Genomic DNA, 24,092 nt, shown 5'->3' with positions numbered 1-24,092 from the left:
AAGACTGGTTTAGATATTTTAGTCTTGTGCTTTTTGTCTTTTTGTCCAATATGAAAACTATGCTTAAGCTATTTATCTTTTAAAATAAATACTACTCAAGATGTAATCTAATCCAGTGGTATCCAACAGACTTCTTCACCAGATAACATGACTTAGCCTTTAATATCAACTTGGAACCACCTATTTAGCAACACAACTGCTATATGTCACATGTATCATTATAAAGCAGATTGATGTGGTGTTTAGCTCAGAGGATTAAGGAGCAGTGTTTATCCTACAGGATGGCCTGTTGCTGTGTGGGACTGCTGCTAATTTTGCATGTGTGTGGAATGCGACAGCTGCAGTCACACAAGTGCTCAGCTCAAACTCAAAGGCATTCTTTAGTGCCATGGCTCCAGGCCTTCTGTATTATCAAGATAACACCCGAAAAAACGAAGACTCACACTGGCAACATGAGCTAATGTGCCCATCTTAGTATAGTTTGCTGGAAAAATCAATGTAAATTCAGTCATTTAAACTGAATTACTGTTGTAAACTCACTCTTAACTTGGTTTTAGCTGTAATGTTATATAGCAGTTGTGAGGCAATTCATAGGATCATGCTGGAACTGAGCTATAGAAGAATCTGTAAGCAATTTAATTTAATTTAATTTAATTTAATTTAATTTAATTTAATTTAATTTAATTTAATTTAATTTAATTTAATTTAATTTAATTTAATCATTTTCTTGTCGGCTTAGTCCCTTTATTAATCCAGGGTCGCCACAGCGGAATGAACTGCCAACTTATCCAGCAAGTTTTTACGCAGCGGATACCCTTCCAGCCGCAACCGATCTCTGTAAAACATCCACACACACATTCACACACACACTCATACACTACGGACAATTTAGCCTAATTCACATCTCTTTGTAATGTGAGGGAAATCGGAGCACCCGGAGGAAACCCACGCGAAGGCAGGGAGAACATGCAAACTCCACACAGAAAGCCAACTGAACCGAGATTCGAACCAGCGACCCAGCGACCTTCATGCTGTGAGGCGACAACACTACCTACTGCGCCAAGGCCTCGCCCTAATTTTATTTTATTTATTTATTTATTTATTTATTTATTTATTTATTTATTTATTTATTTATTTATTTATTTATTTATTTATTTATTTATTTATTTATTTATTTATTTATTTATTTAACTGATTTATTTAATTATTTATTTTTTACATTTAATTAATTAAATTTTATTTTATTTTATTTTATTTTATTTTATTTTATTTTATTTTATTTTATTTTATTTTATTTTAATTTTATTTTATTTAATTTAATGTAATTTTATTTAATTTGTTTTGTTTTTTTTGTTTTGTTTTGTTTTGTTTTGTTTTGTTTTGTTTTGTTTTGTAACCAGCACTAACTTTTCACCTCACACCTACCTAAATTTAAAAAGTAACAGTTCTTGACTCTCTTGATACTTTGAGCTTTACTGTAGTAAAAGAGAAAGTTACATGCTCAAAAATATAAAAAGTTATACATGAAGTCATGAGAAAAAAAGTATTGAGTTCAATATTTGTTTTTCATATACAAACACAGAAAAACATTAATGTAATGTCCTAGAAAAAATACGACTGGAAAGCCAAGTGTCTTATGAGTTTATATTTCAAATTTGATTAAGTCAGCATGCAAAATAAGATTTCTGTAAAAAAAATTTCTAAGATTATATCGGTGTCCTTCTTTCTCTCACTGACCTTCCCAAACTAAACCCTTCTGCTACGTAAGCAATCTCTCCAACAGTCCACACTTTATATTACCAGCTGAACGAGTGCATGATCTGGGTATTTAAAGTGCACTTACTATTTTTTGAGTTTTTAGTGGGAACACACTACTTACACTATTTATACTACAAAATGGCGTAGAATGGTGCAAAAGTTTGCGATTTGGGATGCACCTAATGCGCCCTCTAGAGTCTTGACAAGGACACTAGAGTGATATTTGAGTGCGATATGTGGCCAGTGCGGTTTTCTTATCGCAACTTTCTGCCGTATACCCATGCCTAGCAAGTAAAGGTATTATTGACAGTGGAAATGCAAGCCTGATCAGAGTAATCCATGCTGAAGCATTACACCAAAGTACATTATTAGGTACAGAGACAATTTACTGTACAGCCTATTCAATGTTTACGTTTTAGCAACTTGTATTGGAATCAAATTCATGATTGTTATGGTACTATAGCACAGTTCTTTGCCAGTGGAGCTCCGAAGTTTTCTTGTTGATGAATGTGGACAATGCGTTGTCCTAATATGAGTGGAGCACTGTTACAGTTTACTCTCCTGTGGGTAGTATTTCAGCAAAGGTCTTAATGGTTGCCTGACAGGCTGCTTCCTCAGCATTTGAGGAACATAAAACAATGGCATTAGTTTTACAGTTCCAATTTGTGCCTCGGATCCCACCCTTTGGAAGAGCACGTGAAATGGGTTTGCTTTCAAAGCAGAAACACGGCATCTCAACATTACAATAATAATAAAAAAACCTCAGACATAACAAACCAAAGTTGGTAGTACGATACACTTTAAAATGTGCAGGGTTATTTCTGTAAACGCATTTTTTGGTTAATTGTGCAGGGTTAAAACAATTGGGTTATCTGAGGTACTGCAAACACACAATTGGGTTGTCCACGCTTAGTCAACCCAACTGAAAGGGCAGTAAGGGGTTGAACATCTGAGCTGGGTTATTTTGACCCAAGCAGTTTATTAATTTCTTGGAACTTTCTGGATTCATCACAACGTCAGACAGTCACAGGCCTCGCAACAAGCAGGATTACAAGGTAAACAAAAATAACCTATATAAATGTTTACCAATATTTTGAATAATCATGCTAAAGATTTACCGATTTCACTGTTAGATATAGTTTTTGATCTGTCTATATATATATATATATAGACAGATATAAGCCGCACTGTTGGACACCAATTAAACTAACAAAATAATTTTTTTGAATTTTGAGTGTAATGTTGAGAACTTTTTTAATAGAAAATATTGTTTTAATAGAAAAAATTTTTTGATTTCTAATAATGCAAATAAATGCATGGTATAATAATGAATAAATGGATAATAATGCAGATAAATTCAAATGTGTTTTTCCAATAAACAAGTAAACACGTAAACATATTGTGCGTTGCAGAATGACAAAAGAAATAAGCCAACTACTCAGGAAAGATAACTACTATTTAAAGTAAACTGAATGTGTGAAATCTGCCTTTAAATGCATGTGTTGCAACTAACCCCCTGTCATTTAATATCCGTTATTTTACAGTAAATTTCTGTCATTTAATATTCGTTATTTTAAAGTAAATTTCTGTCATTTAATATCCGCTATTTTACAGTAAATTCCTGTAATTTAATATCCGTTATTTTACAGTAAATTCCTGTAATTTAATATCCATTATTTTACAGTAAATTCCTGTAATTTAATATCCGTTATTTTACAGTAAATTCCTGTAATTTAATATCCGTTATTTTACAGTAAATTCCTGTAATTTAATATCCGTTATTTTACAGTAAATTTCTGTCATTTAATATCCGGTATTTTACAGCAAATTTCTGTCATTTAATATTCGTTATTTTACACTAAATTTCTGTAATTTAATATCCGTGGTTTTACAGTAAATTTCTGTCATTTAATATCCATCATTTTACAGTAAATTTCTGTCGTTTAATATACGTTATTTTTACAGTAAATTTCTGTCATTTAATATACGTTATTTTTACATTAAATTTCTGTCATTTAATATCCGTTATTTTACAGTAAATTTCTGTCATTTAATATCCTTTATTTTACAGTAAATTCCTGTAATTTAATATCTATTATTTTACAGTAAATTTCTGTCATTTAATATCTGTTATTTTACAGCAAATTTCTGTCATTTAATATCCGTTATTTTACAGTAAATTTCTGTCATTTAATATCCGTTATTTTACAGCAAATTTCGGTCATTTAATATCCGTTATTTTACAGTAAATTTCTGTAATTTAATATCCGTTATTTTACAGTAAATTTCTGTAATTGAATATCCGTTATTTTACAGTAAATTTCTGTAATTTAATATCCGTTATTTTACAGCAAATTTCTATAATTTAATATCCGTTATTTTAGAGCAAATTTCTGTAATTTAATATCTGTTATTTTACAGTAAATTTTTGTAATTTAATATCCGTTATTTTACAGCAAGTTTCTGTCATTTAATATCCGTTATTTTACAGCAAATTTCTATCATTTAATATCCGTTATTTTACAGTAAATTTCTGTCATTTAATATCCGTTATTTTACAGTAAATTTCTGTAATTTAATATCCGTTATTTTACAGTAAATTTCTGTCACTTAATATTCGTTATTTTACAGTAAATTTCTATCACTTAATATCCGTTATTTTACAGTAAATTTCTGTCATTTAATATCCGTTATTTTACAGTAAATTTCTGTAATTTAATATCCTTTATTTTACAGTAAATTTCTGTAATTTAATATCCTTTATTTTACAGTAAATTTCTGTAATTTAATATCCTTTATTTTACAGTAAATTTCTGTCATTTAAAGTATGTTATTTTACAGTAAATTTCTGTTACTTAATATTCGTTATTTTACAGTAAATTTCTGCAATTTAATGTCTGTTATTTTATAGTAAATTTCTGTCACTTGATATTCGTTATTTTACAGTAAATTTCTGTAATTTAATATCCGTTATTTTACAGTAAATTTCTGTCATTTAAAGTCTGTTATTTCACAGTAAATTTCTGTTACTTAATATTCGTTATTTTACATTAAATTTCTGTAATTTAAAGTCTGTTATTTTACAGTAAATTTCTGTCACTTGATATTCGTTATTTTACAGTAAATTTCTGTAATTTAATATCCGTTATTTTACAGTAAATTTCTGTCATTTAAAGTCTGTTATTTTACAGTAAATTTTTGTCACTTAATATTCGTTATTTTAAAGTAAATTCCTGTCATTTAATATCCGTTATTTTACAGTAAATTTCTATCATTTAGTATCCGTTATTTTACAGTAAATTTCTGTCATTTAAAGTCTGTTATTTTACAGTAAATTTTTGTCACTTAATATTCGTTATTTTACAGTAAATTTCTGTCTTTTAATATCCGTTATATTACAGTAAATTTCTGTAATTTAATGTCTGTTATTTTACTTTTTTTCCGGCACCACAGCTGCCAGATATAATTTTTTTATTACGGGGTTTTTTTTTTACAGTGTAGTGAACACTACAGTATGTTGTACAATGCATTACCAAAGAATTGTAAATACTTAAATATATATAGAATAATACACTTCACTACAGTGTAGTATGCTTCATACCAAAAACATTTATAGTATTCACTATAAATGACTGTAGTATTTCATTAACCTGACATTAATTGCTCATCCAATTCTTACTGGAAAACAGGCCAACACCCCAAAACATAAGACAGAAGAAAGTCAGCATTAACCCAATCTTCTCCTCCTTAATGCATGTTCGTTCATACAGTAAAATTCCATTGCAAATGACACTGTGCCACAATACACGCATGTCAGCTGCTGGCTCGCACACATCTACGCACACACACTCACACACATGACTGCAGACAGAAGCAGCTGCAGCATCATCATCATCATCATCCTCCTCCTGCTGCCGTTGCCATGGCAACCCATGCGTGATGTCCAACCCTACAGAGGGAGGGCGAGGAGAAATGGAAGCACTCACTCATATGCCGGGTCTTTCCTCAGGATAGCTGTGCCCATCATGGCTGCGTCTTCTCCCTTTTCCTCTCGCTCCGGCTTTCCTCGTCTTCGTTCCGCCGCTGTCACCAGCATCACCTTGGGAACGAGGGACCTTCTCCACCTTTTCCTGAGGTTTCGGGTGGATGCTGGATGCTGGATGCCTGCTCGCACTCTGTCTAGCCTGCAGGATGAGAGAGAGAGAGAAAGAGAGCGAGATGCAGAGACAGGAGGGAGGGTCACATTTGTTTAACGTCTGATTTTATTGGTACAGAATGTGCTTCTCTTTGAACTTTCATTTGAGAGTGTCATATTACAGCAGTCTCAATTAGAGGCATGTCATCAAATCTGCAGTAAAGGCTGAAGCTAATTATGGGATATATCACACTCAAAGAAACTTTATGCTTCACCGAGTCAGATTTAATGATTGCATGTTTAGTTGTTCTCTCTGTGATTAGCATACCCGCCAACACTCCAGTTTTTCCCGGGAGTCTCCCGTATTTCAGACCCCTTTCCCGTTCTGTTCTGTCTCCCAGAAAACTCCAGAAATTTCATCCCTCGCTTCAGTTCGTGGCTTCGACACTCTCCCCAGTCTCCCGGATTATCAGAGACAAATGTTGGCACATATGATGATTCGATTAATGGCATGGTTTTTTAATCATTATTAAAGAGCCCCTATTATATGTTAAAAAGGGTCAAAAAACACTTTCATTGTCTTATAATATGCATTTATTTTAGCATAAATATCCCAGCAACTCCCATATGAATCATTCTGTGATTAATTTGTTTCCAAACCCCTCCTTAGCGCGAAGCTAATCTGCGCTGATTGGACCAATGATAACCTGTTGCGATTGGTTGACAGCGTTCAGCACGAGACAGAGTGAAATGGCCACCACGGCTTATCAACAATATTGAAGTGCAGAGTGTATGTGTGAGCATACCTGTCAACACTGCTGTTTTTCCTGGAAAACTCCTGTAATTTCAACCCCCTACACTCCCCCGTTCCTCAGCATTTTGGTACGGTCTGAGAAACCCCTGGGCCGCCAACATTGGTATAGGATCCTATCGCAGCGGCGGCCTGAAACATGCTTTATAGTAGTTACTAACACCACAGTACACCGTACCTACTTCTCAAGAGTTGTTCCGAGCTCCTTACCCCCCTGGTCTCCCGGACTTTGCAGGTACTGTATGTGTGTGAGCCCATTGCAGGAGTGCATTGAAGCAGTGCAGTTAAACATCAGCATATTACTCTATTCTTAACTATGACACATATTCAGTATTAATCCACACAGTGGCAAAAGCTAAGCTATTTTGAACATTGATCGTTGCACGTGTGTAGGAACAGCTGATGGTGGCCATATAGCAACGACAAACGGCAGTGGAACGCGAGCTCACAAATGTATGGATTTAAACGTGGCATTAAACGCAATATGAGAATATAAAGAGTTAACCAGATACACTACAAGCGGTTACAAGTAACAAAACACAATTAAATACATCATTTGGAAGCTAGAGAAAACACGGAGGTAAGCATTTTTAACGCACGTACTTACACTTGTGAAATGGAGAAAGAAACTGCTCCATGAACTGAGCACTGATAAAGTTCCTGTCGAGCTCTTACAAAGTCCCACACATCAATAGTCTTTTCTGAGCTGTCCTTTAACAAAGGCCAACGAATCCCCCGTTGTAAGTGTGTACATTCCAGCGAACACAGCACAATGCTGGGGCTATAATGCTGAGGTATTTTTGCAAAAATAAACCTCAACCACAGACTCTTCACCGTTTCATCTTTGGGTAGATAAAATAACATTAACTTTCCCCTCACACTTCCAACAATATCCAGACGAGCACAGCGTCTTCATGGCTTGATTCAACCGGGATATGCTACAGTGTTTGTTTACCTCTTTTTCCTGCTACTGTGTATGTGGGTGGGGCTGGGGGTTTGCACGCACAACAATTGGGCGGGGCTTAATTTTCTTATCAACGTCACACCGAATGGTCTGATCCCAGATCTGATTGGCTGATAGCTGTGTAATATTCTGTAATATCAGCACTCGTACAGCCTCTTCACTCTTACTCCGCCCACATAGAGTGACAGCAGATCAATAAACTCTCTACAGTTTGACAAATATTGCAGATGTTGGGCAACAAAATATACTTTTAAGGCCCTTTTCAAGGTGAGAGTGTAGTTGTTTAGATTGCAACTATAGCACAATCGCCTAACAAGAAGAAGATCGCTGGTTTGAGCCCCGGCTTGGTCAGTTGGCATTTATGTGTGGAGTTTGCATGTTCTCCTCGAGTTCGCATGGGTTTCCTCCGGGTGCTCCAGTTTCCCCCACAAGTCCAAAGAGATAATAGGTGAATTGGGTAGGCTAAATTGTCTGTAGTGTATATGTGTGAATGATTGCGTATGGATGTTTCCAAGTTATGGGTTGCAGCTGGAAGGGCATCCGCTGCATAAAACATATGCTTGATATGTTGGCGGTTCATTCCGCTGTGGCGACCCCAGATTAATAAAGGGACTAAGTCGAAAAGAAAATGAATGAATGAATGTTCTAGTTGTTTTAAGATATTTAAATAAATAAAACACTTTTAAAATGCAAAATTACAGATCCACCCTCAGGAGAGTACAGTTATTGCACACACAATTAGTGAATCATTTCATTGTCATTTTGATTGAAGTGATGCTTTACCTTTAAAATGTTCCCTGAGATAAGGTCAAATGCTGCTGACGTGTTAAGAGACTTTCTGCATGCCTGAATGTCACACACTTGGATGTTTGTGATTATGTCAAGTTTGCACCTTTAGTTATCAATCTGGCTGGAATGTTACTTTAGCTGCACATCTCTTAGTCTTATTTGGCATCATAGCAACATATAATCACCTACACCAGGTTCTCATGCTTTTTCAAGTTTGGGGCTCACCTCCTCCAAAAATTTTTTGAAGGTCACCTGTCTGACATTTTCTTTAAAACTAAGTGTCTATTGAAAATGCTTATTTTAAACCTTCATTAATTGGCAAAACATTTATTTTGCCTGGTTCTACTATTATCTTATTTTTTCTACAGCATTTAAAATAAATAAATAAATACAAGTTATATATATATATATATATATATATATATATATATATATATATATATATATATATATATATATATATATATATATATATATATATATACACACACTGTAAAAAAAAAAAAAAACTAAATTTACAGAAAATATCCCTAAATCTTTTACAGTAATTTTTTTTGTCATTTAAAATTATATGTAGAACTTAGTAAAATGACAAACAATCTCTCTAAATTCACAGTTTGACTTTCATTTTAGGTAATTTATCATTAAAGACAAATTACTGACATTTGTGTTTTTTATACAGGGAAATTACAGTATTATTTATACTGTATTTTTTCTGTTATTTTAAATTATATTCAAAAATCCATAAAAATTAAAAACAATATCTGTAAATTAACAGCTTAACTGTTATTTTATGTACTAAATAAGTAATGACAAATTACAGCAATTTGTAAATAAAAAAATTGTAAATTTGCAATTTGTAAAATAAAAATTTTTTATTTTATTTTATTTACTTTTATATTATCATTTTATTTAAAAAAATAAAAGTTATATATATATATATATATATATATATATATATATATATATATATATATATATATTTTATTTATTTTTTTTTAAATAAAATGTTGTAGAAAAATAAGATTTAAAAATGTAAAAAAAATATAAATATATATATATATATATATATATATATATATATATATATATATATATATATATATATATATATATATATATATTTTTTTTTTTTTTTTTTTCTATTAACACACACATATTAGAGGCTTCTAAATTCTTAAAAAACTGCATAGTTTTTGGGCCTTTTCCCTAATAAATGGCCCTGACTGGACAATTAGCGACAATTTTCGTTTCATGCTGACTTTATATGATGTTTGTATTTGCAGAACAATCTGGAAAATGCATATATTTACAAATGAATCATACATGCCATTAAATTTTCAATATCAGATTTAGATCATGTAAATTATTTAGATACATTAATATTAAGCACCTTCACTAGAGTGATGGTAATTTGATAAAGTAACTTGGCAAGTTGACCATATTAGAAATAACGGTGCACGAGCTGTCACTGGGGTGATACCTTTTCAAAAGGAGCACATTTGTACTTAAAGGGTCCATAATGGTACCTCAAAAGTATATATTAGTACCTACAAATTTTAAGAGGAACACTATTGTACTATTTAGTTACTAATATGTACTCTTGAGGTTTTAATATGGACCTTTTGAAAAGGTAATACACCAGTGACAGCTCGTCTACCTCTATATCTGAGAGTGTACAATATACAGAAATTGTTACACACATCAATGAAAGTGGTTCTATGTTCTAGATTTTACTTATTTTAAAATTAGACAGGCTGATACAAAAATATTTTTTAAACATGTTGTATGGAATTATTTAGGCTCCTTCACGAGTAAATAATGTTTTCATTTTCTTTCTAAGTAACCTATGTGATACTACGCCCTCTAGCCTTTAAAAAGTAAACTGCTTCAACTCTTCGGTGCAGGTTAATGCATTGTGAAACGTCATGGATAAGCAGGTTATGGCTTAATAAAAAGTAAATAAAAACATGAAAAAGTAAATGAACAAAATGCACTTTCTATCATATACTGTATGTATCACACAAATTTACATGACTTGATATTTGGACAACGTTATTTCATGTGTATGCTGTTAGCATCAGTTGGTAGTTGATATCCTGAAAAAATAATTAGTCTTTAACTATAAATAATTATATAGATATGGGTTAAAAATATTATAAAAATAATAATATGGGTTTAAAACAACATGTGATGAGTGAATGATTACAGAACTTTATTTGTTTATGTTTTTAAAACTAATTATTCTAATTAGCATGGAAAATTGCTGAACATAACATAAGAATACTCTTAAATGAAACTATATATTTTAAACCGCAAAAGCATGCAATATGGTTTCTAAAATAACCCAATTTTAACTTAAGTATCACAATAGGATACATTTGGACTGTTAAAAGCAGCATTCATGATTTATGTGATATTGCGTACTTGACATACAGTTGAAGGCAGAATTATTAGCCCCCCTGTTTATTTTTTTTCTCCAATTTCTGTTTAACGGAGAGCAGATTTTCTCAACAAATTTTTAAACATAAAAGTTTTATTAACTAATCTCTAATAACTGGTTTCTTTTATCTTTGTCATGATGACAGTAAATAATATTTTACTAGATATTTTTAAGGCACTTCTATACAGATTAAAGTGACATTTAAAGGCTTAAATATGTTAATTAGGTTAACTAGGTTAGTTAGGGTAATTAGGCAAGTTATTGTATAACAGTGTTTTTTTCTGTAGACTATTAAAAAAATAAATAGCTTAAAGGGGCTAATAATTTTGACCTTAAAATGGTTCTTAAAAAAATTAAAACTGCTTTTATTCTAGCCGAAATAAAACAAATAAGACTTTCTCCAGAAGGAAAAATATTATCAGACATACTGTGAAAATTTCCTTGCTCTGTTGAACATCATTTTGGAAATATTTAAAAAAGAACAAGAATAATAACTAATAACTTGAACTGTACATATGATTCGAACCGAAAACAAAGAAAACAACGCAATCAAGTGAAGCAGAAGTTTAAAAAATCAATAATAAAATCATTGTTATAATAATTATAATTAAAGATCTAACCACAGTGAGATGAATAAAGCAGTCACCAATCTACTCACTTTCTTCAGATCTGCAGCATAAACTAGCATCTGTTGTTTGGTTACTCGATCCTCTGCATTCCTGCGACGCCTGACGGTCAAAAGTGTGCCCAGCAAGAGGCGCAGCACTGATTTCAGGTCTGCTCTGTTGAACCATGAGCATCTGCTGTACCCTCTACCATTCATTAAATAGGGTTTGTGTACAGTATTAGCAGATTTTAAGTCCTTTTAGCTGGATCTGTCCCTCATATTTACTACACATCACAGTACAAAAACACTCAGACAAAGAATCCTGAACAGCATTAAAAAGCGTAGAAGTGGGCGTAAAGGACAAGGCCATTTATGTACGTGACGGAGCCGCAGAAATCACACACTCGTACAATGTTCGCTTTGTTGACGCTCTTTCTGGTATTTGTCCGTGAAGGGGCTTTCAGTTGCCACCGTTTGCACTGTCACCTCATCAGTCAACTATTTAAGGTCATTTGGGACAGAGTTTGTACAGACTACTAAAGCTAAAACCACGTTTGCTATTTAAAACAAACAATAAGAAAAACATCTGTGTTTACTTCATGCTGTTTCAATCTTCAGAACACAAATAAGATGTTTTAGATCAGTTGTTCCCAACCTTTTTTTTTTTTTTTGCCTGAGACCCCCTTTTTTTCTGGAAAATATTGTAAGGCCCCCCTGCACATTTAATGATATAATCACTAAATGGCGTTTCTGTGTGGAGTTTGCATGTTCTCCCTGCGTTCGCGTGGGTTTCCTCCGGGTGCCTCTGATCCCCAGAGATGGGTTGCGGCTGGAAGGGCATCCGCTGCATAAAAATGTGCTGGATAAGTTGGCGGTTCATTCCGCTGTGGCGACCCCGGATTAATAAAGGCAAGACAAGAAAATGAATGAATTATACAAACGTAAATTGTCATGAATAGACTAAAAAAGTTTATGATGAAGAAGGCATGAAGGCATTGGTTTTCATATTCATGTAGAAAATAATAATGTTTAAAATATTTTAGCAAGTGAAATAAAAGAGTACGATTTTATATTAGATTTTATAGTAAAATATTTTGCTAGTCTATTGCGAAGTCTATTTTAGTTCCTTAATATAGCAATGTACCAACAATGCGCCTTAACACACCTCTTTTCTAAAACAAAACACCCATGAGTCCTCAAAGTGCCGCAAATGGATTTGCTATGTAAACAACGTGTCAGAAAACGAGTAAATTAGGTTTGCGTTGGTCTGAAAATAGCAACACATCAAGGAAATACGTCCTATGTCTTATTGCGCCGGGTGTATGAAAGGGCCTCTAGAGTTCATAATGCTTAAGAAAAAAAAAGGTTATAGATGCTTAAGTATTGTAAAAAACAAATTGCACCATACTAAACATTTTATTATGTCATAAACAATTACAGACATGGACAAATTATTGCCACCCTTCCATTAAAGAAAGAACAGATTGAACGTCAGATTGTTCTTATGAATTGTTGTTCAAAAGAAGCATTTTAAAAAAGGCAAACTCATAAAAATGGCTTGGGGAAAAATGGAAAGGTAGTAAAAATTGTATCTACTTCTGTTCTAGATGTTAGTTCTAAATCAATAAAGAAAAATAAATAGTTTAAAACCATAATTAGACAGGAATAAATGACTACACATTTGGTCTATCTTTGGACTATTGTAATAAAGAATAAGTACATTGTAACATAAATATAAGTACATTGTAATATAAATATAAGTACATTGTAATATAAATATAAGTACATTGTAATATAAATATAAGTACATTGTAATATAAATATAAGTACATTGTAATATAAATATAAGTACATCGTATTATAAATATAAGTACATTGTAATATAAATATAAGTACATTGTAATATAAATATAAGTACATCGTAATATAAATATAAGTACATTGTAATATAAATATAAGTACATTGTAATATGTAACAGTTGTGATGCCAGAAATATTACAGTAAGTGTACAGTATAAATATAGCTTTCTTATATCTGTAATCTCGGATGATATAGTAGGTGTGAGCTGAAACTTTTGACACATATTCCAATTTTCGCTTTTAAACACACAAAAACATTCAAAAAAAGTTGGAACAGTTTACCACTTTTCACAACACTTAAAAGGCCTTAAGGAACAGAAGAGTGTTTCAGGTGTAATTTTGTCCCATTCTTCCTGCAAACAAGTCTTAAGATGGGCAGCAGTACAGGGTCTTCGTTGTTACATTTTGTCACAAATGCTTCAGGACACTGTTAACATAGGGCTTCCTTTTGGCAGTACAGTTTTAACTGGCATTTGTGGATGCAACTACGTATTGTGTTACTTGACAAAGTAGTTGTTTTCTGGATTTTCCATACTGTCCCAATTTTTTCTGATTTGAGGTTTCATAATATCATAAACATGTATAAATCCTCTTAAAAAGGGTTTTGAGACTCTCCGTGTTTGATTTTCTTTTTCAAATACACGGTTATACCATAGAACTGTTGTGAAAATGCAATATCACACTCGTATAAGTATTTATTTATTTATTTATTTATTTTTTTATTTCAACAAAATGTTATGTATTTCAACATTTCAATTCTATGTATTTGGCATTGTATATGATATATTTTTAAGGCTTTTAATTTTGGGTATCAACCTTGTGTTCGGATTTCATTAATAGCTATAACATCATAATATATATAGGTATAGCGTCTTCCCAATATGTGAAAATCAAGAATATAAAGAAGCATAACTACAGAAATATAGTTCATACCTACACATCCCTATTTTACTTGTAAGCTCAGCAATGCAACAGCAGAGGGCAGCACTTATATACAAATTACAGACATTGCAACTGTGGATTGTAATAATAATTTTTCTTACATATTTTAGTGGATCCACACACACACACACACACACACACACACACACACACACACACACACACACACACACACACACACACACACACACATATATGTGTGTGTGTGTGTATATATATATGATGTCTAAATTTAAGCTATGTATACTTTAAATCTCTTTAGATCTGTAATGTCTGTATTGTCTTTATAAATATGTATTTATTTATTTACGCATGTGTTAAAACAGTTACATAGGTCTAATTATGCACCCGAGAAGATGCAGAGCCTATAAAAACAGCCAGAATGTGTGTGATCTCAGACATGTGACGCATCTCTCTGACCAACTGTCGAGTTTGTTTCTCTCCAGCTTTACAGTCCAGCAGGCCGTAATCATTCTAAGCGCATGCATGCACGCACACAAAAATAAAAATAAAAAGAAGCCAAGCAGTGCATGCAATCAATTCCTCACGCTGAATAATTCTCCTCAGACTCTTATTTTATTGTTTTGATTGTGTTTGCGCACATAAACCGAGCAATCTCTTCACAGCCCTGGAATGAATGCCACCTTTACTGACCTTTATTTTTATTTCTGTTATTGGTGTGATTAAATATGAATGAACGTCTAGCTGAATAATTCATACCATATAATTCGCTGACCCTCCGAGTCCGACAAACGTTTTACTGTTCATTATTACGGTTCATCGTGTTCAAAACAAGATGCTCAAAGCTCATACAATCGTCAAACTATGGTCCATTAGGTGTGACTACTATATTAAATGGTATACAAAAGAAGAGTTTCTGTATTTGAAAGTAATGAATGGATCTACAGAATAGGTAGGCTTTCTTTAGTAAATGAATCACATTACGTTACAAGGCTTCATCAGACTAAGCTTTAAAGTAGGCCTTTTATGCAAAATATCAATTTTATAATGAGTTTAAACAGTTGTGTGGTAACAGTGTGTGAATATAGTCAGCTTCTAATGGTAAAAATTAATTAATTCATTTTGTTTCGGCTTAGTCCCTTTATTCATCTGGGTTCTCCACAGCAGAATGAACCGACAACCTATTCAGCATATATTTTACATGCAGCGGATGCCCTTCCAGCTGCATCCAGTACTGGGAAACATCCATTCACACTCATTCACACACATACACTATATCTAATTCAGCTGATACAATTAATCTATAGAGCATTAGTCTGCTCCTTAGCTTAAGCGTAGGCATTTGTAGCTCCGCCCTCTTTTGAAAAGACACAATCTCATTTGAATTTAAAGTGACAGTCCCCAACTTAAAATTTGCTATTTCCGTGAGAAGAATTTTATAATGTTTAAGCGGGCCCAGTACATCTCCCGATCATCCACCTTATGCCTAGTTCAGACTGCGTGATTTTAGCCCCGATTTCGGCTCGCCGACAGGTTTTGAGAAATCGCCGACAAATGCCTGAAATCACAAGCAAATCGCTGCTCGTGCACGTGAGTGACAATCACACAGTATGAACTATCAAAGACGCGATCTGAGAGAATCGCCGATGAGTCGCCGATGCCTGCGAGATATTTGGCGTGCTGAATATCTGGAGCTGTCGGCGATTCAACTCATGCCGTGTGAATTGATGTTTGACTGAAAATAACATCAGCCAATGAGAGAGCAGCTTTCACTTGTGTGTGTGTGTGTGTATGCCTGCTGCAGGCCAGCGGGAGGCTGGGGGAGAATTTAAAAGCGCTCATTTTCGGTTTATTTGGACCCACAAAATGGAGGAAAAACTAGTGGAGGTTTGACAGGACACAGGAGCAACCGTGTCTGTTTGTGTCATACAGAAAGAAATAAGTTTATTATCAACTTTAAGGAGAAATGGCTAATTCCCTTTAAACCCAGGTGAGCAAATATGTACATGTTCTACCCCATTAAAGGCTTTTTTCTCATTATGTAGTTAATAACAAAAGATATACTACGTGTTTTTGGCTGTGAGACGTAGTTTGGACGAAGTTGTCGGCGATTCTCCCTATAGTAAAGTCATGCAATGTGAAAGCCCCTGTCACCGATCCATCTTGCAGTGTAAACAAAGCAGCGACGAAACGCTAGCCCAGATAGTCATGCAGTGTGAAAACATCTGTGACACGACTACTTTGAAAATCATGCAGTCTGAACTCGGCATTAGTGCTGCTGAACTGTTTGCGTTCTTTAAGACTTTCTATTATATGAATTACGACCGATGAAATTATATAAAAGGGAAGTGCGTTTGCTGAGACGCGTGATCCGCACAGAGATCTGCGCTCTATGCGAATTAGATTCTTAAGGGGATTCTTAGAATACCCCCTGTAGGATTTATTTAATATATTTAGTTATTTTTAAAAGAATGTTTATTATTATATAGACAGACACATGTGCCAGAGTAATTCGGCTGCATCAACCCCTGATAAAGAAGGGAATAAGCTGAAGGAAAGTGAATGAGTGAGTTGGCCCGGAAAAGGAAGTCATTACGGCGTGAAAAATGATGAGTGGCGCTTGATTGGAAAAATAACTTCATTATCAACGTTATACAGGAGATTAGCTATTGATTTCCTATACCGTGAAGACATTTGTCACAAATTGTAAAACAGATGTGTAAAAAGCAAGCACCGAGTCCCTCTGTCTCCAAACCTAATGTGATCATTTGATCATATTCCTAATGTCCTTAATCTCCTTTGCAGCGTAACCCCCGCAGACCGACCGTGTCACCAAGCTTCCAATGGAGGCAGGTCGCCGGAGGGTCTGTGTTTACGACAGAGAGCAATGCATTCCCTCAGACAGAGCGAGAGCTGATATTTGGAGGAGAGAATTCGTTTTGACCCTGTGTGTTAATTGCTTTGTTGAGGGATGAAACAGCTGTGTTGCATGTGAACTGGAGAACAAGGCCAAGCCCCTGGAGATGGGAATGTCGGCCCGCTAGATTGGGTTGCCATGGTGACAAAGATGGGAAAATGCGCTAGAGGAATTGCCATTAAATAAAGGCATTTGTGTGTATGTGTGTGTGTGTGTGTGTGTTTGAGCATTGCTTTACACTGCATTCCTTTAGACTCACAGACTGATTGCAAACGCTCCAATGACATACTACTCTTTCTGCTGGATATAGTATGCAGTATGTGATCTATCTGAATGGATGAAATTCTCATGTGACCTTCTACATTTTTAAGATGATGTGGGTATACAGTTGAAACAATGTAGAAAGGTTTGCGTCCCATAATGCAATGTAATTTAGGTGATGGAGGTGTGCAGAATTGTAAGACAGCCTATAAAATTAGCAAATCCAGAAATAATGTCACAGTTTTCCAGAACCAGGATTTCTAAATGTAAACTTGAATTGAGAGATATACAGTGAATGACAAAATGTTACCGATAAATCAGATTTTGGAGATGTAAATGCAGAAATAAGATGTAAACGTTGTGAAATATAATTCAGAATTGGGAGAGAAGAAACCAGAATTGTGAGGTGTAAACCAGAATCCCAAGAAATCAAGTCAGAATTGCGAGATTTAAAACTCCAAATTACTAAAAGTATCGATCATAAAAGCAATATGTAAACTTAGAATTGCAAGATCTAAACTAAGGATTAAACTCAGGATTTTTAATCTCAGATTTACAAGAAGTAAGCCAAATTAGTGATATGTAAACTCAGAATTGCATGATCTAAACTCAGAATTAAACCAACACAATCTCACAGCAATTCGTAACTTTTTCATTTAGTGGCTAATTCGTATGATCTAATTCGTACATTTTAGTACGATTTGCTCATTCCCCAATGACGGTTGGGTTTAGGGGTGGGGTTAGGTGCCACGCCTCCTTTTTAAAATCGTACAATTTCTTACGACTGAACTCGTACGAATTCAGATCAGGCTGAATTAAACTCAGAATTTCCAAAATCAGAATTACACATTGTAAACCAGATTTGCTCAAAAATAAACCAGAATTAGAAGGTATAAAAGTTAAATTACAAAATGGAAACATATTGTTAATAATAATCAGAATTGCTAGAGAAGAAACCAGAATTGTAAGATGGAAAACAGAACTCTGAGAATTAAAGTCAGTATTGCGAGATGTCAACAACTCAGCTCATGTCAACTCAGAATCTTTAAACTCAGAATCACAAGACGTTATTTTCCATTGTTATTTGTAACCAGTACTGTGAGATCTAAACTTTGAACTAAACTGATCATTTCTAATCTCAAATTAAAAGGTGTTGAGCAGAATTGTGATATATAAACTCAGAATTTGCAAGATCTAAACCTAGAAAATCTAATTGTGAACCGGACTTGCTAAAAATAAACCAGCATTGGGAGATATAAATGCAGACTTACAAGATGGAAACTGTAAATCAGAATTGCTAGATAAAAAAACTAAAAATAAAGTCAGAATTGCGAGATGTAAACTCAGAATTGCAAAATATAAATCAAAATTGTGGTATGTAAACTCTGAACTGTGAGATCTAAACTCTGAATTAAACTCAGAATTTCTGAACTCATAGTTAAAAGTTGACAAAGATAATTGATAAATTTGAACTCAAAATTGTAACATCTAAACTCAGAATTACGAAAGGAAAATGCTAAAAAAGAGGTCAGAGTTTGTCTTTAAATCTTTACATTTTTATATCAACCCATTTTATTTCTTATAATGGCAGTTTAAAAAGCCAGAATTGTGGCAAAAAAAGCAGAACTCTGAGTAATGAAGTTAGAATTGCAAGATGTAAACTCAGAATTCGAAAAATGTAAACCAAATTGAGCAATGTAAACTCAGAATTGCGAGATCTAAACTCAGAATTAAACTCAGAATTGATTTCTTTTTGATATATATTATGCAAAAAGACACACAAATGATATATAAACTCAGAATTGCGAGATCGAAACTTAGAAAATCTAATTGTAAGCCAGACTTGCTAAAAATAAACCAGAAATGGGAGATTTACATGCAGAATTACAGGATGCCCAAAACAACTCAAAATTGTAACATCTAAACTCTGAATCACGAAAGAAAATGTTGAACTTTAAGTAAGTAGTCAGAGTTTGTCTTTTAATTATTTACATCCTACAAAAGATTTTTTTTTGTTTCTTACTTTTGCGAATAACAAAAGTCAGAAAGGTGAGATAAAAGTCATAATCCTATAAAAAAAATAGATTTTTGGCAGAAAATCATTCATATTTTAAAATATAATCATATTTAACAGACAAAAAAAATGTTAATTATTTTTTATTTACCTATTATCTCCAGGTTTGCTTGCAATAATCCATTTTCAAAAACTATTCCAAAAATCCTGAAATCTTTCTTACAGTATTGTTCATGTTGTGAGTTTGCATCCCATTCAGAACATAGTCAGCTTATTTATAAGCAAAAGCAAACACAGATAGACACAATTAAGTGGGCCGTCATTAGACACACTAACACAGCACTAAGCACCAGCGTAAGAGTCTTTGCGTGCCTCTAAGTGTTCTGGGAGCATTTTCCCCAATCCATTTTAATGATCGTGACTGGATAATTATTAAACTGACTTAATTGCTTTGAACTCTGATCCATGCATCCTGATGTGAATTATGCAAGACTGGTTCAATATCAAATTTCGATGAGCCTTGGTCAGAATATGTGGCGTATTAGATTAGGGACAAATGAAAGTGAGGGTGTGAGGGATCGCCAACTGGATTTCACAGTAGGACGTGTATTCAGGTAGGCTGTGGTGTTTACACGATGCTTAGTTAGTACTCATGGGCTCAAAGTGTGCCATGGAAATATCCTCCACACAACTACACCTTCACCACCAGCCTGAACCGCTAATACAAGGCAGGATGGATCCATGCTTTCATGTTGTTGAAACCAAATTCTGACCCTACCATCTGAATTTTGTAGAAGAAATCGAGACTCATCAGACCAGGCAATGTTTATCCAATCTTCTATTGTCCAATTTTGGCGAGTCTGCGTAAGTTGTTTCCTCAGTTTCCTGCTCTTAGCTGAAAGGAGTGGCACCCGGTGTGGTCTTCTGCTGCTGTAGGCCATCTGCCTCAAGGTTGGATGTATTGTGCATTCAGAGATGCTCTTCTGCAGACCTCGGTTGTTACAAGTGATTATTTGAGATACCGTTGACTTTCCAGTCTGGCCATTCTCCTCTGACCTCTGGCATCAACAAGCCATTTGCGCACACAGAACTGCCGCTCAGTATTTTCTCTTTTTTTGGACCATTCTCAGTAAACCCTAGAGATGGTTGTGGTGGAAATACCAGTAGATCAGTTACTGAAATACTCCCGTCTGGCACCAACAACCATGCCATGTTCAAAGTGACTTAAATCACCTTTCTTTCCCATTCTGATGCTCAGTTTGAACGGGAGCAGATCGTCTTGACCATGTCTACATGCCTAAATGCATTGAGCTGCTGCCATGTTATTGGCTGATTAGAAATCTGCGTTAACAGGTTGGACAGGTGCACCTAATTTAGTGGCTGGTGAGTGTATGTTAATCCGGGAACAACATTCCATTTTACCGATCAGAATTAAGGGATACGTTTACAGTTTATGTTAAGGCTTATCGTATGCACCTCTACATTGTTGTTATCCAACTATTACTCCCCTTTGATTTTGGGGATACTTTACAGTTATGGTTGGGCCTAGGCAGTGTTTAATTTGTGAATTGCGAGGTCCTGAAACAGTTCGGGTTAACGGATTTGGCATGTTACCCGAGGATACAGAGGTGTCGCGCATGAAAGTGGAAGAGGGGATGGGGTTGGGAGTGTTGTCGCGGACGAAAGTGAAGAGCAGGGGGCGGGATTGTTGCGGACGAAAGTGAAGAGGGTTCGGGAGTCACGGAAGAAAGTGAAGAGCAGACAGGGGAGGAGGGCATTTAAGGAGGGGGAAAGATTGATGAAGGTGCCAGATTAGGATCTGGCGTGTTCCGGCACAAATTCAGCCCTGGGTTTAGGGGTAGGGAACAGATATGGATTACATTTTCTAACAAAAATCTTGTTCTAGGATCAACATAGACGTTAATCCAGAATCGCATTGTCGAAAAATCATGACATGCATGAGGTAGGGTTGAGCGATGTTGATGCCAATTTGGCATCGTACGATATCTAATATGAAACATCGCGATGGATGATGGCATTGTCGTCATAACGAATTAGTTATTTGTAGCCTACCGTTTTAACTACCTGACCCGCATGGTCTTTGTTTTACCCATAAACAAATCATACTGTAAATGAATAAAGATAAGTTACATGCATAATTACCACCTGTCAATCACTTTTTCCACAGGACTCGTGAATAGGCAGTGATCTGTGTCGTTATAATGGCGTTGGCAAAAAAGGTGCACAACCAACAGGAACCAACCAAAAGTATCTAAAGTGTTCGCTAAAATGACTAAGTACAAGAGTGAAAGTGAAAGATTGAAGCAGTCTGCAGACCCGCTGACTGCCTGGACCCGCTGTCTCGAGCGCATGACAGTTTGTGAACGTCTGTGTGTGTGCCTGTGTGTGAATGTGTGTGTGGTCACGTGATGTGCGTTTTCAGCGGTAGTGTGGAAGGAGGGCTGCTCAGAAATACTAAACGCCAGTGTGGATGTGGATCATTTTCGTTCTGAAATGCCTTTTAAAAACTAAGACCTATTGGTCTCACTTTATATTAAGTGTCCTTAACTACTATGTACTTGCATCAAAAAATAAATACAATGTACTTACTGTGTTCATAATGTATTTGAAGACACTTGTGGTCCTCTTGAGTTGGGATAAGGGTTGGGTTATGGACAGGTTTGGTGGTATGGGTAGGTTTAAGAGGGGGTTAAAGTGTAAGGGATGGTCAGCAGTGTATTTACTAATGTAAATACAGAAGTTAATTACAGATGTAATTACATTCAGGTATTTAATCAAGCATAAGTACACAATAAAAACATGTATTTACACAATAAGTCCATTGTAACAAACTGTTAATTCCTGTGTAAGTACATATTTGTAAAGGCCACTTAATATAAAGTGGGACCCACCTATTAATGTAAACAAGGCCTGAGTGTGTATTTTTCGTGAGAGGATTTGCAAGGGGGGCGGGGCGGAGGATCGCAATGCTGGCTCAGCATCGTGGTGTCTTTCGGCCATCGTCGATGGAAGATGGCATCGTCTATCAGCCCAACCCTAGGGTGAGGGAATGACCTGCAGTCCATTCAGTATGTCAAACTATTGTCCAAACTAGTGTTGGTCCTTAAAGCAGTTGTGTGCTATTTTGCAATATCTTTCTTGATATAGAAACTGAAGTATACATTGTAAGACTCATTTATTGTGCCAGGTATTGTCTTTTGAATTGAAATACTTGCATTGTGATGGCACTTCTGAGAGATCTACTATTGTCAGGTGCTCCAGGTTAATGGGATCACGTTTACTGAAGAGTGTTTAAATCCCCCCCTTATGAACTGCTTTCTGATTGCAGCTGTGCTTTCTACTTGGATGATATACTTCCAGACTTCAAAGACAGGTAATGTATGTCTCTATCACATCTAAGGCCATTTATATCATCACCCGTGGTCTGACTGAGGGCAGGCTATATCTGACATCCTTAAATTGATAGCTGCAAGGTAATACGTTGCTCACACTCCTGCTCTCATTGGAAACAAATGCTAGAGTGGGCCATTTACAGAATGTAGAAGTCCATCTATTAGCTCAATGACGAAACTAACAGCATGGTTGAAAGGTAAACGCATGTAAACCCTTCCTAGTGCTTCTAAAAAGAATTGTGTTGTTTATTAGAATTTATTTATATTTGTTTTCAGCTGCGAATTTAATCTGACGCCAATTTTAAGTAACTGTCAAATTTAGGCAGTATGTCTCATTGTAATCACTGCTATGCTGATAATACCCAGCTATACCTCTCTTTTCACCCTGATGATCCCTCGGTTCCAGCTCGCATCTCAGCCTGCCTGTCGGACATTTCACACTGGATGAAAGATCATCATCTTCAGCTTTACCTCGCGAAAACGGAAATGCTTGTAGTTTCTGCCAACCCGACTCTACACCATAACTTTTCAATCCAGATGGATGGGGCAACCATTACTGCATGCAAAATGTTGATAAGCCTCGGAGTAACAATTGATGACCAACTAAACTTCTCTGACCACATTTCTAGAATTGCTCGATCGTGTAGATTCGCACTCTATGGGCTCTATTTTGACGGTCCATGCGCAAAGCGCAAAACGCAGGGCGTAAATGCTTTTAGGGCGTGTCAGGTCGCGTTTTTGCTAATTTAAGGATGGTAAATCTGCCTTGCGCTTCGGCGCATGGTCTAAAAGGGTTGAGTTTATTTTCTTACTGAGTTATAGGTGTGTTTTAAGAATAAACCAATTAGAGTCTCATCTCCAATTCCCTTTAAGAGCCAGCTGCGTCACGCTAAGAGCACATTCACTATTTACAGGACGCAAAGTAAGTCTAAGTGGAAAAAAATGAGCATTTCACAAGCAAACAGTTAACAGTTTATTAACAGAAAACTGTTAAACAGAGCATCTACGGCATGAGAATGAGAGGTAATGGATCACTTTCACATTCGCTCTTGGATAGGGAAACCTTTACACACAGACATCAATTAGTCTATAAATAATTAATTGCGTTTGTTAAGCTCAAATATTAGTTTCAAAACTATTTCTAAATTCAGTTCTAATTTCCAGCAAACGAATAAATGAATAATAATAGCAAAATGTGCTCAAAAACCTGAGTTATA

The 24,092-nt window shown here is 34.9% G+C and overlaps 2 protein-coding genes across 10 annotated transcripts in view; one reads left to right on the top strand and one right to left on the bottom strand.

Moving 5' to 3' along the window:
* The window catches only part of palm2akap2 (PALM2 and AKAP2 fusion), a 219,420-nt gene extending 213,485 nt beyond the window's left edge, over nucleotides 1-5,935 (bottom strand). For all 8 annotated transcript variants that reach the window (XR_015500202.1, XR_015500204.1, XM_087268736.1 and 5 more), the window contains exon 1: nucleotides 5,745-5,935. Coding sequence is in view for 6 of the 8 variants with exons in the window: in XM_087268736.1 (XP_087124862.1) it covers nucleotides 5,745-5,854 (110 nt within the window). In the remaining 2 variants the exon portion in view is untranslated. The remainder of the gene's footprint in view (nucleotides 1-5,744) is intronic.
* The window catches only part of plppr1 (phospholipid phosphatase related 1), a 373,756-nt gene that overhangs the window by 215,537 nt on the left and 134,127 nt on the right, over nucleotides 1-24,092 (top strand). The gene's annotated exons all lie outside the window — the stretch shown is intronic.

The sequence above is a fragment of the Danio rerio genome, chromosome 10 (assembly GCF_052040795.2).
Source record: "Danio rerio strain M-AB ecotype USA chromosome 10, GRCz13ab, whole genome shotgun sequence".
Taxonomy (NCBI): Eukaryota; Metazoa; Chordata; class Actinopteri; order Cypriniformes; family Danionidae; genus Danio; species Danio rerio.
This window is presented reverse-complemented; position numbering and strand designations above follow the sequence as displayed.